Source organism: Wyeomyia smithii, chromosome 2, assembly GCF_029784165.1.
Source record: "Wyeomyia smithii strain HCP4-BCI-WySm-NY-G18 chromosome 2, ASM2978416v1, whole genome shotgun sequence".
Classification (NCBI taxonomy): domain Eukaryota; kingdom Metazoa; phylum Arthropoda; class Insecta; order Diptera; family Culicidae; genus Wyeomyia; species Wyeomyia smithii.
The window spans coordinates 43,647,340-43,664,854 of NC_073695.1; the positions used below are offsets into that span (position 1 = coordinate 43,647,340).

Genomic DNA, 17,515 nt, shown 5'->3' on the forward strand with positions numbered 1-17,515 from the left:
GCGAATTACAGGGAACTTGCAAGCAAAATGTAGACAACTTGTACGTCATATTTATCGTAAACCAGCATACGAGAGCAGTCTTGACCTAAGAGAGAGGCGCCAGCTGGCTTCGTTTTTATTCTCACGAATGTCATCGTGAACCAGACAAGAAATATCATTGTGAATTGGGAGGTCAGATGAAATGAAATATGGAGAGTATCGCAGTCGATGTAAATTTATCAGGCATTTATTTTTTCAAGATAATTTTGAAATGAATATTTCTGAAAGATAAATTATTTAAATTCTATTTTTCATTTTTGTTTATTTCCAGTCTAATTTAGTTGGAAATGTGCTAACTTTTTTGCTTTGGTGATTTAAGCGTTTTTCGAAAGCTCTCACATTATCGAAAGCCTGCATAAATTCAAGTAGATTCAGCTCTTTCTTTAAATGTACAATTCATTGTAAAAAAGAAGCGGAAATAAATAATTAAAACCAACCATAATCAACATCAAACTACAAAACTATGAGCTAAATCAATTAGGAAAGTGCTTATTTTTGTTTCCATCGGCTTTGTTTTTTTTTACACGAAATAATTAAATGTTCGTGTGAATTGAAGTTATAGTTATTGATCTACAGATTTTGCGAGTTTCACTTCGCAGGCAAAATAATAATAATATCGGTGGTGAATACAAGCCTAAATATGTTCTTGATTTTCGACGGCAATCCAAACTCGTACACTGTAAAAATTTGACAAGTTACTGCCAAGTGGATTCCACATACTTCTGTGCTAATAGATGAAGCATATCATATCTGCATGGAATACACTTGCGTTTCAGTTCACTGCACAAAATCAAGTGTCTTACACTTCGGGGACGGGACACGAGGCATATGGACGCTAGGCATATGGATGTTAGGCATAGTATGCTAGGCATACAGACGCGAGGCATAATGGATGTGAGGCATAATGGATATAAGGCATACTGCCAAGAGGCATAACGGACGCGAGACCGAATGGACGCAAGGCCGAAAGGACGCGAGGCCGAATGGACGCGAGGCCGAATGGACGCGAGGCCGAATGGACGCGAGGCCGAATGGACGCGAGGCCGAATGCGATGTTGTGCGATCGCTTGAGATCCAATTATGTAGTTCAGGTGTTATTATATTCCTAAACAGTTTCAGTTGGGTATAATACTTTTCTTGAAATCATGCGGCGAAGACGCATAATCGAGGGCAAGGAAACGAGGCGGCACTAAGCCGCCGTGGTTTCCGCAGTCCGAGCCGCCCGCCGTTGGAAGCGGCGGCCTCTCGCATCCAAACGACTGATCTACTGGTTTGCTAGGTCTACTCAAACAGAGTTTTCTTCCCTTAGTTAAGTCCGAACGAGCGGTAGCGGGTAAGGACAGCATTCGCTCGAACAGCGAATCGGCCGAAGGCCGCGAGTGTATTGCTTTCCAAATGACACTTTGAAGCGAAATACATGTTATTGAATGCTGTGATGATGATGACGATAATAACATATTCCGCATCACTTCCCTTGGCCTTGTATCCATTCGGCCTTGCGTCCATTCGGCCTCGCGTCCATTCGGCCTCGCGTCCATATGCCTCGTGTCCGTATGCCTGCCGTCCATTATGCCTAGCGTACTATGCCTCGCGTCCGTATGCCTCGCGTCTGTATGCTTAACGGGGTGTCATCCTACACTTCGGTTTGCCATGTAATACATATCAAAATCAATCCTTTTACACTCAGATTTTAATGCTTACACACGTCAAATGCCAAAACACGTTTAAATACCGTAGATTCCAATAAAAATCGATATGGGTCGACACAATAGAATGATTAGGTTCGTTAATTGACATTATATGTAAAGAGCTTAGGGATTAGCGTGCGATTTGTTTTCAGTGTAGAACATACCGCTACCAACGCTGTTGGCTACCAACTGTCAAATTTCTTCCATTTTCCTCTTGTTCGTAATGCTTTGGCGCCAATCTTGCCTGTTAGCATCGGAATCAGCGACTTTCAAGCGTAAGCATCTGTTGTGACTGGTTTGTGTTTTAGATATTTGAAATTTTTGTTTGAGAAACTTTTATAAATTGTTTAAACAGTTATTTGGTAAACTCCAACAAAATGCAGCGAGATTACTTAGCCGATAAAGGTAACCGCTACGCGCTAAAATTTTTTCATTGCTCTAATGAATGCAATTTCGCCATTATGCAGAAACCATCAAATCGTTTTTGACTGAATTCCACAAGGAAGATGATGATGGCAAGAAGATATTCGTGTACGCTCGACAAATGACGAACATCGCCCATCGGGAGCAGGTTGGTCTAACGGTCGATTTGGATGATGTGGTCAACTATAACGATCAGCTGGCGGAAGCAATACAGCTGAACGCCAGACGCTACGTTAAACTGTTTTCGGATACAGTTTTTGAATTGCTGCCCTCTTACAAGGAGCGCGAAGTCATCAACAGGGATCCGTTGGATATTTACATCGAGCATCGACTGTTGATGCAGGCACGCACCAGAAATCCGCATGAAGAGCGTGACGCGCGTAATTCCATTCCAGCAGAGCTGATTAAGCGCTTCGAGGTGTACTTCAAAGCTCCCAGCTTATCGAAAGCCGTTTCCATTCGTGAGGTAAAGGCGCAAAGTATCGGGAAATTGGTGACACTTCGCGGTATTGTGACCAGATGTACCGAAGTGAAGCCGATGATGACAGTTGCCACCTATACATGTGATCGCTGTGGTGCTGAAACGTACCAACCTGTTGCATCGATGACTTTTATGCCAACGGTTGATTGTCCCTCGGAGGACTGCCGTGTGAATAAGGCCGGAGGGCGCCTCTATTTACAAACTCGTGGTTCTAAGTTTATGAAATTCCAGGAATTGAAGATTCAAGAACACAGCGATCAGGTTCCAGTGGGACACATTCCTCGGTCACTGACTGTTATGTGCCGTGGAGAAACCACACGCATGGCTCAACCTGGTGATCATGTTGTGATTACTGGTATTTTCCTACCGATACAAAGATCCGGATTTAAGGCTATGGTTTCTGGTTTGTTGAGTGAAACCTTCTTAGAGGCTCACAGGATTGTTTGTCTTAATAAATCGGACGACGGAGATACTAGTAACGAGTTGACTGCGGATGAGTTAACCGAATTGGCTAAAGATGATTTTTACACCCGGATCGCCAGTAGTTTGGCACCTGAAATTTACGGTCATCTTGACGTGAAAAAAGCTTTGCTGTTGCTTTTGGTTGGTGGTGTTGATCGCAGTCCGGATGGTATGAAGATTCGCGGTAATATAAACATTTGCTTGATGGGTGATCCTGGAGTAGCCAAGTCACAGTTGTTGGGATACATCGATCGCCTCGCAGTTCGTAGTCAGTACACTACAGGCCGCGGCTCATCTGGTGTTGGTTTGACAGCTGCCGTTATGAAGGATCCTTTGACTGGTGAAATGTTGCTCGAGGGAGGAGCGCTTGTTTTGGCTGATCAGGGTGTATGTTGTATTGATGAATTCGATAAAATGGCTGATTCGGATCGTGTTGCAATTCACGAAGTTATGGAGCAACAGACAATTTCGATTGCTAAAGCGGGTATAATGACGTGCTTGAATGCTCGAGTTTCAATTTTGGCTGCAGCCAATCCGGCATATGGCCGTTACAATCCTCGTCGCACTATCGAGCAAAACATTCAACTGCCAGCCGCGCTTCTGTCTCGTTTCGATCTGCTTTGGTTGATCCAGGATAAGCCGGATCGCGATAATGATCTGCGTTTGGCCAAACATATTACCTTTGTGCATAGCCATGGAAAGCAACCGCCGTCGCGGATTAAGACGCTGGACATGTCTCTGATTCGACGTTACATTGCACTCTGTAAACGCAAGACACCCGTCATCACTCCGGAACTGTCCGATTACATCGTGAATGCATACGTAGAGCTGCGTCGCGAGGCTCGTAACAATCGCGACGTGACTTTCACCTCTGCTAGGAATTTGTTGGGAATTCTTCGTCTGGCGACTGCTTTGGCTCGGCTGCGACTTGCCGATGAGGTCGATAAGGATGACGTGCTCGAGGCACTGCGGTTGCTGGAGATGTCGAAAGATTCGCTGAATCAGACCGAGCAGAAGACTACTCAGTATGATGATTATGTTTTTAAAATCTTGAAACCATCAATAAATTACTGTTTTCATGTTTTTACAGCGTTCAAAATACATCGGACAAAATCTTCGCCCTTGTGCGAGAGCTGGCCGGTGCCAGCAAAACCGTTAAAATCTCTGATGTCATGGAACGGTGCACTACCAAGGGCTACAAACCTGACCAGGTGGACAACTGCATCGAGCAGTATGAGGAACTGAACGTCTGGCAGGTTAATCAAACCAGAACGAAGCTTACGTTTATTTAAGCGAAAACGTCTCATTTATCTGAATGCATTTTAAATATTTGTAGTTTTGTTTTTTTTCCGTTTGACTTTTTAAGGGTTAAACTTTTCTGCATGTAGAATCGGATGATCATAAAATAAACATCAAATGACAAACTTCAAATAGATGGAAATATTCATGCGTGCATTTTGTACCTTTTGCCATTGAAAATAATTAACACATTCTACCAATCATAGCTTCTAGTGAATACAAGCATGTTATATATATCAATGCAAGTAAATGAACACTTATTCCAATACGTAAATAAAAATTTATTAACACCCAAAGTGCGGCGTCAATTAATTCGGGACTACGGAGCTGCTGATATTTGTTTGGTTTTTCGCATAAGATAACTTTTGTCATCTGACACAATGGAAAATAGAAAGGTCCGGATATGGTTTGAGTCCAGAGCCGGATTTATGGGGGGGCCCGGGCCCCTACATTTTTAGGGCCCCCACAAATCGACAAAAATATATTTTCTCTTTAAAAATGAGATTTAATCAAAAGTTCGATTTACAGTAAGAAAATTTGAACAGACCATTTCAATCTGACACTTTCCTTCAGTGTTATTTTTTCGCGAGCTCCAATATCACAACTACATCCATAAGAGTTCACCTCGGATTCTCTTGGAACTACACACATTAACACACCATTCGAATCGAACCAGCGCGCATTAAACGCCTAGAGTATTTTTTTAAGAAAAAATTCTAACAAATTTTTGGTGATTTTTCAATAGCAAATAAATGCTTTTAACTCGTACGATAAAAAACAGTTTTGTTTTATTTTGGGGCCCCCACTATAACTGGGACCCGGGCCCCCACTATAACTGGGACCCGGGCCCCCACAATCGTAAATCCGGCCCTGTTTGAGTCTCAGGTTTAAAGGGCTTCCTTTTTGTCAACATTGATGACGTAGAAGTTTAAAAACAATGTCCAAAAATCAATATTCGTTTCATTTTTTACGAATTTCTCACTAGTTAAGGCTTAAATGACGTAGCATTCAAAGGGGAGGGGGGATATCATCGTTTTGTGACAAACTGTGACAACAGGGGGGAGGGGTTGGAATAAAATCGACGTAGCATTTATTTTAAAAGACCGATTTTTTACAGGAAAAATTTATAGAACATTGCACAAAGTTTTGCAGCGAGAGCTGTCAAAATCTTTTTATCAAAATCATCAAACACACAATCTGTTTTGAAAATAAAAATCGTCGTTTCTTTGTGGCTTTTAATTTTGGAAAATTACAAGATACTCGTTCCTTTTCAAAGCTGGTAAGTGTAGGGATTAGTTTTTTTTTGCGAATTCCGAAACATTTTCTGTGTTTTCTACAGACATAGATCACGCGAAGTTGTATCATCTATACATCTTTCCGTTTCGTACCAAAACACAAACCCTTTGAAGTAGAAGACATTAATCCGGAGTTGGGTGGTCGGTATTACCGACTTTTCGAAAAACTGGTATTTCGGTATTCATAAAAATAGAAACCGGTAAAAAACCGGTATTTTCATTTTTTCCGGATTAATACAAACCAGAGGCGACTCGTGGTCTTTGAACCTACTTGTTTAACTACAAAATTATGAAAATTATAGTTTGGGGAAGTAATGACAATCATGTTCGCGAAAAAACGCTCTTTTCTCTGTACTAATCAAAATTTAGACTAATTACATATATACATAAATTAGGATTTGAAATTTTCTTGTGCTTAGCGTCTCAGGTTGCATCTATGGACGTGTCGTTGCATAATTATGTTTTTGCATTTATGAGTACCTATGCTACATTACGATCCAGATTTTTTTTGTAAGATTTGGAACACTGCGACCATTTGTTTTGATCTCTTGTGGTATAGGACCCAGATACAACACTGGATGAATTTAACAGTGTTTGAAAAACTTCAATGAATGAATCCAGTGATATGATTACGAATAATATAATTTCGAAAATCATATTAACAAAAAAAAAAAACATGCAGATTTTTATTTCAATTTCTTTCACATCGCAAAACTTACTGTTCTTTTCTTTTCTTTCCTTTTTCTTCGCAAAACTTTTCTCAGCTAGAATTATTGCTAATAAATTCCGGTGCGGTATGAACGACGAAGCTTTGACCATGCTACAGCTATTTAAATTCCACTTTTTCAAGGAGCAGGTATTTTTAGGATGAAATTCTTTATTGATTGAATATTTTATCCTGTAAACAGTTTATATTACAAGCAACTTGTTTATAACTAGGTGCAATCTGAGCAATGGGCACGGAGACGCAAAACAAAATATAAATTCCCAATCCAAATTTATATTTATATGTTATTTTTTTAGTTTTACTTTTAAATAGCACAAAACAAATAATGACCTGCGATTTTTCGCGGACATGGTTGTGATTACTGCTTCAAACTATGATTTCCAGAATTGTAGTTGAACTGGTAGGTTCACAATCCACGAGTTGCCTCTGTAAGTATGAGTAGGGTAAAGATTAGCTGTTCTACTTAGAAAATAAATGTTTTGCTTAATTGATTGCTTCCATGTAACGCCTACCTCATTCGTTGTTTTGCTTTCGTCTCGATTAGACGCAAATTGTTTATCTCCGTTTGAGTTCGCAAAATAACAATACACGAGTTATCGTACGGGTGTTTTTTTGTCGATTAGTTCTTGTGCTGCGCGATAACAATAGCCTGTTATATATCGGCAGAAACATCTGCACACTGGTAGGGGCAGGCTACCCCGCCATTGATTCGATACGCAGCTGATATATCAGCAAGAATAATTCTCCCGCACCGCTGTTACCCCGCTAGCAGCACGGACCATCATACGATCGAGCGAGTGGAAGTCAACTACAAGTGGCATCTACAAGGTCGCGTGTAGGACACGGCCACTGCGTCTCAACACTAAGCTGGATCGTCATTGTTTGTTCTGCGGAGACGCTCGATTAATTCTACTATCAGCCGTGAGGTCGTGACTTAGACGTTCGGTGAAGTATTACCTTTAGAATTTTTACTATTATTATCAATATTATTACTATGTTATAATATTATTATTAATATTTTTATTGATATTATTATTGTTATTATTAATATTATTACTATAATTATTATTATTATTATTATTACTATTGTTATTAGAATTAGTATTACTGTCTTTTTTTTTATTTGATCCATTGTAGGTTGAAAAATTGTTTTTAAAATTTAACATCAACTACTTGAACCCCCCCCCCCCCCCCCCTATAATCGAATATTTATCGTTTGTGTGCGGTAGAGCGTAACGCTCCCGCAAAATGGACGACATGCAGGTGCAACTTTTCCTGGAGGTGGAAACAAACGGGGAAGAAATTGAAATTTCTCCCATCAGCTCACCCCTACCTTCCCCTGTGCCCTCCCCTTTGCCAAGTCCTGTACCAAGAGTACCGGAAGTACGGGTAAAAGCTTACCCAGATGCCGCTGGCGGTCCCTACGTTGTTTTTTTCCGGCCCATAAAGAAGCCATTGAATATTATTCAAATTGGCAAAGACCTGGCAAAACATTTTTCGGCCGTAACCGAGATTACGAAGGTGAGGCCGAACAAACTGCGAGTTGTCGTGAGTAGCTTGAAGCAAGCAAACGAAATTGCTGGCTACGAGCTCTTCACGAGAGAGTATCGCGTGTACATCCCTGCCAAGGATGTAGAAATCGACGGTGTGGTTACCGAGGGGAATCTCACTGTCGATGACATTTTGCGTCATGGAGTTGGCTGTTTTAAAAACCCCGAAATTGCTGGCTACGAGCTCTTCACGAGAGAGTATCGCGTGTACATCCCTGCCAAGGATGTAGAAATCGACGGTGTGGTTACCGAGGGGAATCTCACTGTCGATGACATTTTGCGTCATGGAGTTGGCTGTTTTAAAAACCCCTTGATGCAAAGTGTAAAGATACTGGATTGCAAGCAATTGCATTCAGTATCCATCGAAGAAGGGAAGAAGAAATTCCTCCCTTCGGATTCCTTCCGAGTAACATTCGCCGGATCCGCGCTGCCGAACTACGTCCGCTTGGACAGGGTTCGTCTACCTGTACGCCTGTTCGTACCGCGGGTCATGCATTGCCAAAACTGTAAGCAGTTAGGTCACACAGCCACCTACTGCTGCAACAAGGCACGCTGTAGCAAGTGCGGAGGCAATCATGCTGAGAACGCTTGCAGTGGGGATACTGAAAAGTGTCTTTATTGCGAGGGAACTCGGCATGACCTTCCGGCATGTCCCGCGTACAAACAGCGCGAGGAAAAAATTAAGCGTTCCCTTAAGGAACGATCAAAGCGCTCTTTTGCAGAAATGCTTAAGAGGGCTGAGCCACCCTCGACAGGAAACATCTTTTCCTTTTTGCCAACCCATGAGGGTACATCTGACGATCCCGTCGAAGGGTGTTCCTATGCCTTGCCAGAGGGATCTAGGAAGAGGAGAATGCTCAACTCTCCTAATCTTTCTCGTAAAGGTCGTAAGATAACCCCTAGCGGAATGACCAATAAGACAACACAAAAAGGAAGCGGTGAAGAAAAACCGAAGCAAGTACCCCCCGGTTTTAATTTCAAATCAAACCAGGAGTACCCACCGCTTCCTGGGGCACCAAAAACCCCTCGTGCACCCATTTCTCGATCAGAAGACATAAAAGAAACAGGGTTCATAAAATTCTCTGATATTGTGGACTGGATATTTAAAACATTCAACATACCAGATCCCCTTCAAAACATTCTTCTTGCCCTTCTCCCAACAGTGAAAACCTTTTTGAAGCAACTCACAGCAACTTGGCCCCTCATTTCAGCTATCGTATCTTTCGATGACTAATACGTTGAAAGAGGTTAGGAATTTTGTCACTGTGTTACAGTGGAACTGCAGAAGTATCATCCCCAAATTTGACTTATTTTCACATTTGATAAACACATACAATTGTGATGCGTTCGCGCTTTGTGAAACTTTTCTCAATTCAAATGACCAACTTAATTTCCACGATTTTAACATCATTCGTCGAGATCGAGACTCACACGGTGGAGGGGTACTTTTAGGGATCAAAAAGTGCTATTCTTTTTTCAGAATCGACCTCCCCTCGTTCTCGAATATTGAAGTTGTTGCCATTCAAACGAATATGAATGGAAAAGACCTTTGCCTTGTTTCGTTATATATTCCCCCATCCGCGCGGATTGAACAGAAGCAACTCCTTGATATAGCAGAATTGCTTCCCGCACCTTTTTTGATTTTGAGAGATTTTAACTCTCACTGTTCGCTATGGGTGTCGCTGTACGACGACAACCGATCTTCTTTAATTTGTAACTTGATCGACGACTTCAATATGACACTTTTGAATACTGGGGAAGCGACACGTGTACCTAATCCTCCAGCACGTGAAAGCGTGCTTGACCTATCCCTCTGCTCGACATCACTTGCGTTAGATTGCCAGTGGAAAGTAATCAACGATCCCCACGGTAGTGATCATCTTCCAATCGTTATATCAATTGCTAATGGTTCAACTCCCCCGAACCCAATCAATATTTCCTACGACCTTACACGTAATATTGATTGGAAGCGTTATGAGTCTATTACAGCGGAATCTATCGAGACTCACGAGGAACTTCCTCCGGAGGAAGAATACGCGTTCTTAGCTGGCTTGATAATCGACGCCGCGACGCAAGCTCAGACGACACCGATACCCGGGGTAACGATTAGACAACGCCCTCCCAACAAATGGTGGGACAAAGAGTGCTCTGAGCTGTACGCGCGAAGGTCCGCGGCGTATAAGGACTACCGGGAGTACGGCACTGTCAACCTACTACGAAAGTACGAGGCACTGGGCAGGCAGATGAAGAGCTTAGTAAAGGCGAAAAAACGCGGGTACTGGCGGCGGTTCGTAAACGCGTTGTCGAGGGAAACAGCGATGAGCACTCTTTGGGATACCGCCAGGCGCATGCGGAACCGTGACGTTTCGAATGAGAGTGAGGAGTATTCAGATCGCTGGATACTCGATTTTGCCAAAAAGGTCTGTCCGGATTCTGTACCGGAACAGAAAACCTTTCGCGACGCGTTTATAGTAACTACGGAAGAGCCTCCATTTTCGATGTTGGAATTTTCAATGGCTCTCCTGTCGTGCAACAATAAGGCTCCAGGGTTAGATAGAATAAAATTCAACCTGTTGAAGAATCTACCCGACTCTGCAAAAAGACGCTTGTTGGACTTGTTCAACAAGTTTCTTGAGCTAAATATTGTTCCGCATGACTGGAGGGAGGTAAAAGTCATTGCTATTCGGAAACCCGGGAAACCTGCCTCTGATCACAATTCATATAGGCCGATTGCGATGCTCTCTTGCCTCCGGAAATTAATGGAGAAAATGATCCTCTTACGGTTAGACAAATGGGTCGAAACAAACGGTTTACTTTCAGATACTCAATTTGGCTTTCGCCGGGGCAAAGGGACGAACGATTGCCTAGCGTTGCTTTCTACTGAAATTCAACTCGCATTTGCTCGAAAAGAGCAAATGGCTTCTGCGTTCTTGGATATTAAGGGGGCTTTTGACTCTGTCTCTGTAGAAGTTTTAAGCGCGAAACTTCATTCGCAGGGACTTTCACTAAATCTGAATAACTTTTTGCTCAATTTGTTGTCAGAAAAGCATATGTATTTCTCACATGGCGATTCGACAACTTCCCGAATTAGTTACATGGGCCTTCCCCAGGGCTCATGTTTAAGTCCTCTCTTATATAATTTTTACGTCAATGACATCGATGAATGTCTTGCAAATTCATGCACGCTAAGGCAACTTGCAGACGATAGCGTTGTATCCATAACTGGTAGCGAGGCTAGCGATCTGCAAGGACCATTGCAAGATACCTTAGACAATTTGTCTGAATGGGCTCTTAAGCTGGGTATCGAATTCTCTCCGGAGAAAACTGAGTTGGTCGTTTTTTCTAGGAAGCATAAACCAGCTCAGCTGCAGCTCCTACTAACGGGTAAAACTATCTCTCAGGTTTTAGTCGCTAAATATCTCGGGGTCTGGTTCGACTCTAAATGCACCTGGGCTTGTCATATTAGGTATCTGACACGAAAATGCCAACAGAGGATTAATTTTCTTCGTACGATTACCGGAACCTGGTGGGGAGACCACCCAGGAGACCTTCTAAGGCTTTACCAAACAACGATATTGTCAGTTCTTGAGTACGGCTGTTTCTGCTTTCGCTCCGCCGCGAACACGCACATTATAAAATTAGAGAGAATACAATATCGTTGTTTGCGTATTGCCTTGGGTTGCATGCAGTCGACCCATACGATGAGTCTTGAAGTGTTAGCGGGTATTCTTCCGTTGAAACATCGTTTTTGGAATCTCTCTTACCGGTTGCTAATTCGATGCACAGTTATGAACCCATTAGTAATTGAAAATTTCGAGAGGTTGGTCGACCTTCAATCTCAATCCAGATTTATGACTTTATATTTTGACTATATGGCTCAAGATATTAATCCTTCTTCATACGATTCCTCCAATGTCGCACTTTTAGATACCTCTAATAATGCTATATTCTTCGACACCACCATGAAACAAGACATTTCTGGTATCCCGGATCAATTGCGACCCCAAGAGATCCCTAAGATTTTTTCGAATAAGTTTAAACATGTTAGTTATAATAAAAGGTTTTACACTGACGGATCTAATCTAGATGAGTCCACTGGCTTCGGTGTTTTCCACGAAAATTTTACCGCCTCCTACAAACTCGATGCTCCTGCTTCCGTGTACGTCGCAGAACTTGCTGCTATTCAGTACTCTCTTGGAATCATCGAAACCCTACCCACAGACCACTACTTCATCTTCACAGATAGTCTCAGTGCCATTGAGGCTCTGCGATCGATGAAGCCTGTGAAGCACACCCCGTATTTCCTGGGGAAAATACGGCGGTTTTTAAGTGCTTTAACAGATAAAAATTACCGGGTTACCTTAGCGTGGGTCCCTTCTCATTGCTCGATTCCGGGTAATGAAAAGGCTGACTCTTTTGCTAAGGTGGGTGCTGTTGATGGCGATATTTATGAAAGACCAATTGCTTATGATGCATTTTATAGCATTTTGCGTCAGAGAACACTCAACAGTTGGCAATCATCATGGAACTCAGATGAACTGGGACGGTGGCTACATTCCATTTTTCCTAAGGTATCGACGAAAGCATGGTTCAAGGGATTGGATGTCGGTCGGGACTTCATTCGCGTGATGTCCAGACTTATGTCCAATCACTACACGTTAAACACGCATCTCTTTCGTATAGGGCTTGTAGACAGTAATCACTGCGTTTGTGGCGATGGCTACCATGACATCGAGCATGTTGTTTGGTCGTGTACAGAATACTGTGGTGTTAGGTCCGAGCTTATAGATTCCCTTCGGGCCCGAGGAAAACAACCGAACGTACCCGTTAGAGACATTCTGGGAAGCGGTGATCTCCAGTACATGACACAGCTATACTGCTTTCTGAAAAACGCTGACATTAAAATTAAAAATTTTCTTTGTCTATTTGTCAGATTAAGGATACAAATATGCTATGCTGAAGACACGGAAACGAAGAGCCCGCATCTTTTGTTTTACCGGTAAATCACCCTAATCCAGAGCGAAGTTAACATCATATGAAATGCTCTCACAAGTGTTGATATATAAATTTAATTAGACATGGTGATTTTTTCAAGTAAAGGTACAATCACTGGCAAAACCGAAAGTATAAAAGTGCTCCAAAGGGCCGAATGGCATATATCACTCGACTCTGCTCGACGAGCTAAGTATTTTCTGTGTGTGTGTGTGTGTGTGTGTGTGTGTGTGTGTGTGTGTGTGTATTTGTGTGTGTGTATGTGCAGATTTTTATTCTCACTCACTTTTCTCAGAGATTTCACTTTGGGCTGTTTTTCAGAAACCAAAAGTCGTCATTTTGGACTTCAAAATTGCCTGTAAAGTCAACTTCTGTCATCTGGGCGTAATTCTGGCTCCGAAAACATTCATATTCCATGATATTTGGTCATTTCCGGCTGTTTGCCAGACACCGGAAATCACCATCTTGAAATTCAAGATTGTGTCTGTGATCAATTTTTAGCTTCTTTAGCTTTCTGCATCTTTCTGGTGCCGGAGATATTCATATTTAATGGGAATCGTCCATTTCAGGCTGATTTCCAGAAACCGGAAGTTGCCATCTTACAATCCAAAATGTTGCCTGAGGTCGATTATGGAACATATTTGTTACCACTAAAAACATTCACCTGCCAAATTTGGTTCCATTTAGTTCGTTAGCTCTCGAGATGTGCAGAAATTTGTGTTTCATTTGTATGGCATCCCTCCCTTCCAAAAGAAGGAGGGGTGTCAAAACATTATGGACATATTTTTTACCCCTTAAAACATCTACATGTCAAATTCGGTTTCATTTGCTTGGTTTGTTCTTGAGTTGTGCAGAAATTTATGTTTCATTTGTATGGGACCCCGCCCTTCCAGAAATGGGAGGGGTCTCAAACTATCATATGAACCTTTATTGGCACCAAACACCCCTGCATACAAATATTCACGCCGATGGGTTCGGTAGTTTTTAAGTCTATATGGATCAGACAGACAGACAGACAGGATTGCATTTTTATATGTATAGATTACAACATCAACATTTTAGAACCTAAAGAGTTAATATACATTTATTGGATTGAAGCGTTCAAAAATTCACTTAAATTATTACATTTTTATTATTCAATTTTCAGTACATTCTATATTTCTCAATGCAAAAACTTCGTTCTTGACTTGGTGGCAGCAATAAATTATAAGTCAGGGAAAAAGACTATGTGGTCATTTCGTTAACCCCCCACCCCCGTCCGTGGTCTTTCGTGGTCTTTTGACAAACTTCCTCACCCCCCTCTTTGCCACGTGGTTTGGGAACGGCCCCTAATCGAGTTTCATCTCTAGGTTTTTCGCATTTTGCTTTTGCTAAATCGCAATACTTCCCCTCTACGAAGACAAACATTCTTATGTTCGATTGGAACGAGTTTCGACATAAGATTATTTAGTCCCTAGATAAGTAATGTCGCTGGCGTCGCTGGATTTTTACAGGTTATGTATAGAGTTGATCTGCTTGGGAACGTAATATCAAACGTCGTTACACTGAACGGAATCGTCGATTCCTTATTAGAGAATTCATTGCTCAGAGGTATCAGACGGGAGAAATTAAAAAAGTCATATGAAATACTCGATGCACTAATAATTCACATTAAATAATATTATTCGCTATGCACACTTGTAAAAAGTATCATCAATGAAAAATTTTGCATTTATATTTTCAGTGATAGTTGTCGATAATTTACAACATGAATTCAAGCACATATGTGAAAGAAAATCATCCTTGTCAGCCTCATCAACCCAACCCATTGCCGTATGGCATCACCTGACATCTGAACTTGGATTACAACTTAACAATTAAACTTGATATTTTGAACGATTGAACTAATAAACAACGCAACCCAGTTTGTGTTAATTGTACGCGTAGTTGCTGAGTAATAAGAGTTTGAAGGTCATGTTTCGAGGTAAAATCTGAATACTCTCCGCCGGGAATGGGTTAGGGAAATCATATACAAACATGAACTGTTTTACGATTCAGTTTCACACCGTTTCACTTTCGATGTGCTCATCCATAATCTTTCCCATAGTTTAACTGTTTAGTGTTACCCTTATTTGTTTGAAGTGCGCAAGCAAAGGGTGATAATCTGTTCTAAAATGATATACAATCGTTAAAAGCTAAAGTCAAGCAATGATAACACATTTATGAGCGAGCAATTTGGTTCAGTGTAGTCTGCTTTTTCTTTTGGCAGTTTTTGCCCATAACAAGGCTCAAAATAGAGGTAGGTCTACCGTGCTGGATCGAAGCCCGTACAGTATCGAAATCCGTACACCTAGATGTTTTTCTTCAGTTTTAATCATTATAAAAGTGTAAATTCATTTGATAGTTACATGTACATATCCGTTGAGTTGTTGGCCTTCTGTTAAATTAAACTATGCGTCAGTAGGCCATGAAATAAAAATATTAAAAATTAAAAAATCAATCGAATCCGGTTACTACGAAACGCTACGAAAATTGCACTATTTCAGCTGATATCAAAAATTAGAAAACCGTGTGAAACTTTAGGGGCCAGTTGATCCTCAAAATATACTTATTCGGTAATTTAAAGATAAATTATAAATAAAAGATGTTCATTTTTGTACTTCTTGTTTGATTTATTGTTGTATGGACTTTGATCCAGTCTATATCGCGTGTGTGCGGATCTCGATTCAAAGGTGTACGGGTTTTGATTTAGACAAAAAACTGTGTACGGATTTCGATTCAAAAAATATTCTATTTAAACATGATTTTTTCGAGTTTCGGAGTGATTTTAATCATTTTGCTGGAAAATAGTGATAAAATATAAGTAGACCTATAACTAAACAAGTCAGTTTAAAGCAATATGTGATTTCTTGATTTTAAATTGACCGTCGAAGATTTTCATGTGCTTAGGTGTACGGATTTCGATCCAGCACGGTACTAGATCATGATTCCCAAAGCAGTTTTCAAGTCGAATCGCGACAAATCGACTCAACTACTTGGGATCTTTTGTGCAACATGATTTGCCTCGAATACAATACACTGGGGTCTTTTTTTACGCGGTTGGTTGTACCGCGTTGAAAAAATCCGCGTATAAAAAAACCGCGTAATTTGAAAAAATCGCGTAGAAAAAAACTCCATTCAATAAAAAGATCCGATTAAAAATAATAGCACGTGAGTAAATATAAACTTGAAAAATGATATAAAAATGGTAACAACATACAAAAAATGAGTTTATGGTGCTTCTAAAATGAAAATTCATTGAAGAACAAGACAATTACTTTTTTATAATATTTTCGCCATATTTTTAAGCTTTCGTTCTTCAATCGGAAGTTAATCGCAACGATCCTGACCTGTATCGTTATACAATTTTGAATGTATTTTTGTTCCTTTTTTCCGAATCAACTGAAATTGTCTGTTACTTGATAAGAACAGCAAATCTTTCAAAAACATGCATTATTTAGATTGATAAAACAGAAAATCTTATTGTCATGAACCATACGATTGTTTTTCTACTTTATTAGATTTACTTTTACTAAACTTATTTGCATCCGCGTAAAAATAATCTTCCAAATCGCATAAAAATAATCCGCGTTATTTAAAAAAATCGCGTAAAAATAATCCGCGTTATTATAAAAAATCGCGTAGAAAAAGCCGCATATAAAAAAACCGCATAAAAATAACCCGCGTAAAAAAAGACCGCAGTGTAGTCCATTTTACGAACTGACAGGTGTCACGGATCCTGCTGATGATGATGTTGCTTCTACGTGCGTTATGTCAGCGGTTCCGAGCTTTCTGTCAAAATTTCATTCATGAATTGAGTTCAGAAACGTCTCGTAAAATGGTCTATGGGCACACTAGCGACATTACTTATCTAGGGACTAAATAATCTTATGTTTCGACAGTTTGATTGGAACTTTTCAGTGACAGTCGTCCAAACTTTAGTTCTAGAGCTTTAGGTAAATCCAGCTGCTGCGCAGCCTTTAAAATTTTTGAGCTTCGTTGTCGCGAATCAATGAGGTAAACATAGGTGAGGAAGAAAAAGACATTTGTCTGAATTAGTAGCGAAAAATAGGTAAACAAAGGCACATGTTTGGATTGTGCTAGAGATCTCGGTCAACGAGCAAATGCCATTTGGAACGGTATTCTGCATTGCTTAACGACACAGGTAGACATTTTCAGCCTGAAACTTTCAAAAATTGTAAAAAAATCTTGGAAAAATCTACCAAACATTGTTTTTTTTTTCAACAATGTCATTGGAATTCTACGTCACAACTGTTAACAAAAAAGAAGCCCTTTAAACCCGAGACTCAAACCATCTACGTACCTTCCTATATTCCATCGGGTCGCGATGGCCTAATGCCGCTCGGTAAAATCGTTCTATAGTATGTATCACTTCGGTTCTGGTCACTCACTTTCATCGGTACAAATCAAGCTTCTTAAGGTTGTATACTTCTGCAGTCTGTTAGATTTCTTTTTTCGTTTTGATGAAGAGTAATCGTGTACTGCCAGTTTCAATTTCGTCGTTTTTAAGATCGAACCTA

The 17,515-nt window shown here is 40.7% G+C and overlaps 1 protein-coding gene across 1 annotated transcript; it reads left to right on the plus strand.

The window, feature by feature from the left end:
• The first annotated feature begins 1,965 nt into the window (after positions 1-1,965).
• On the plus strand, positions 1,966-4,524 carry LOC129721903 (DNA replication licensing factor Mcm7). The gene is made up of 3 exons (XM_055675005.1): positions 1,966-2,132; positions 2,195-4,118; positions 4,184-4,524. The coding sequence occupies exons 1-3, from the start codon at positions 2,105-2,107 to the stop codon at positions 4,383-4,385; spliced, it is 2,154 nt and encodes a 717-aa protein (XP_055530980.1). The 5' UTR covers positions 1,966-2,104; the 3' UTR covers positions 4,386-4,524.
• Positions 4,525-17,515: the final 12,991 nt, after the last annotated feature.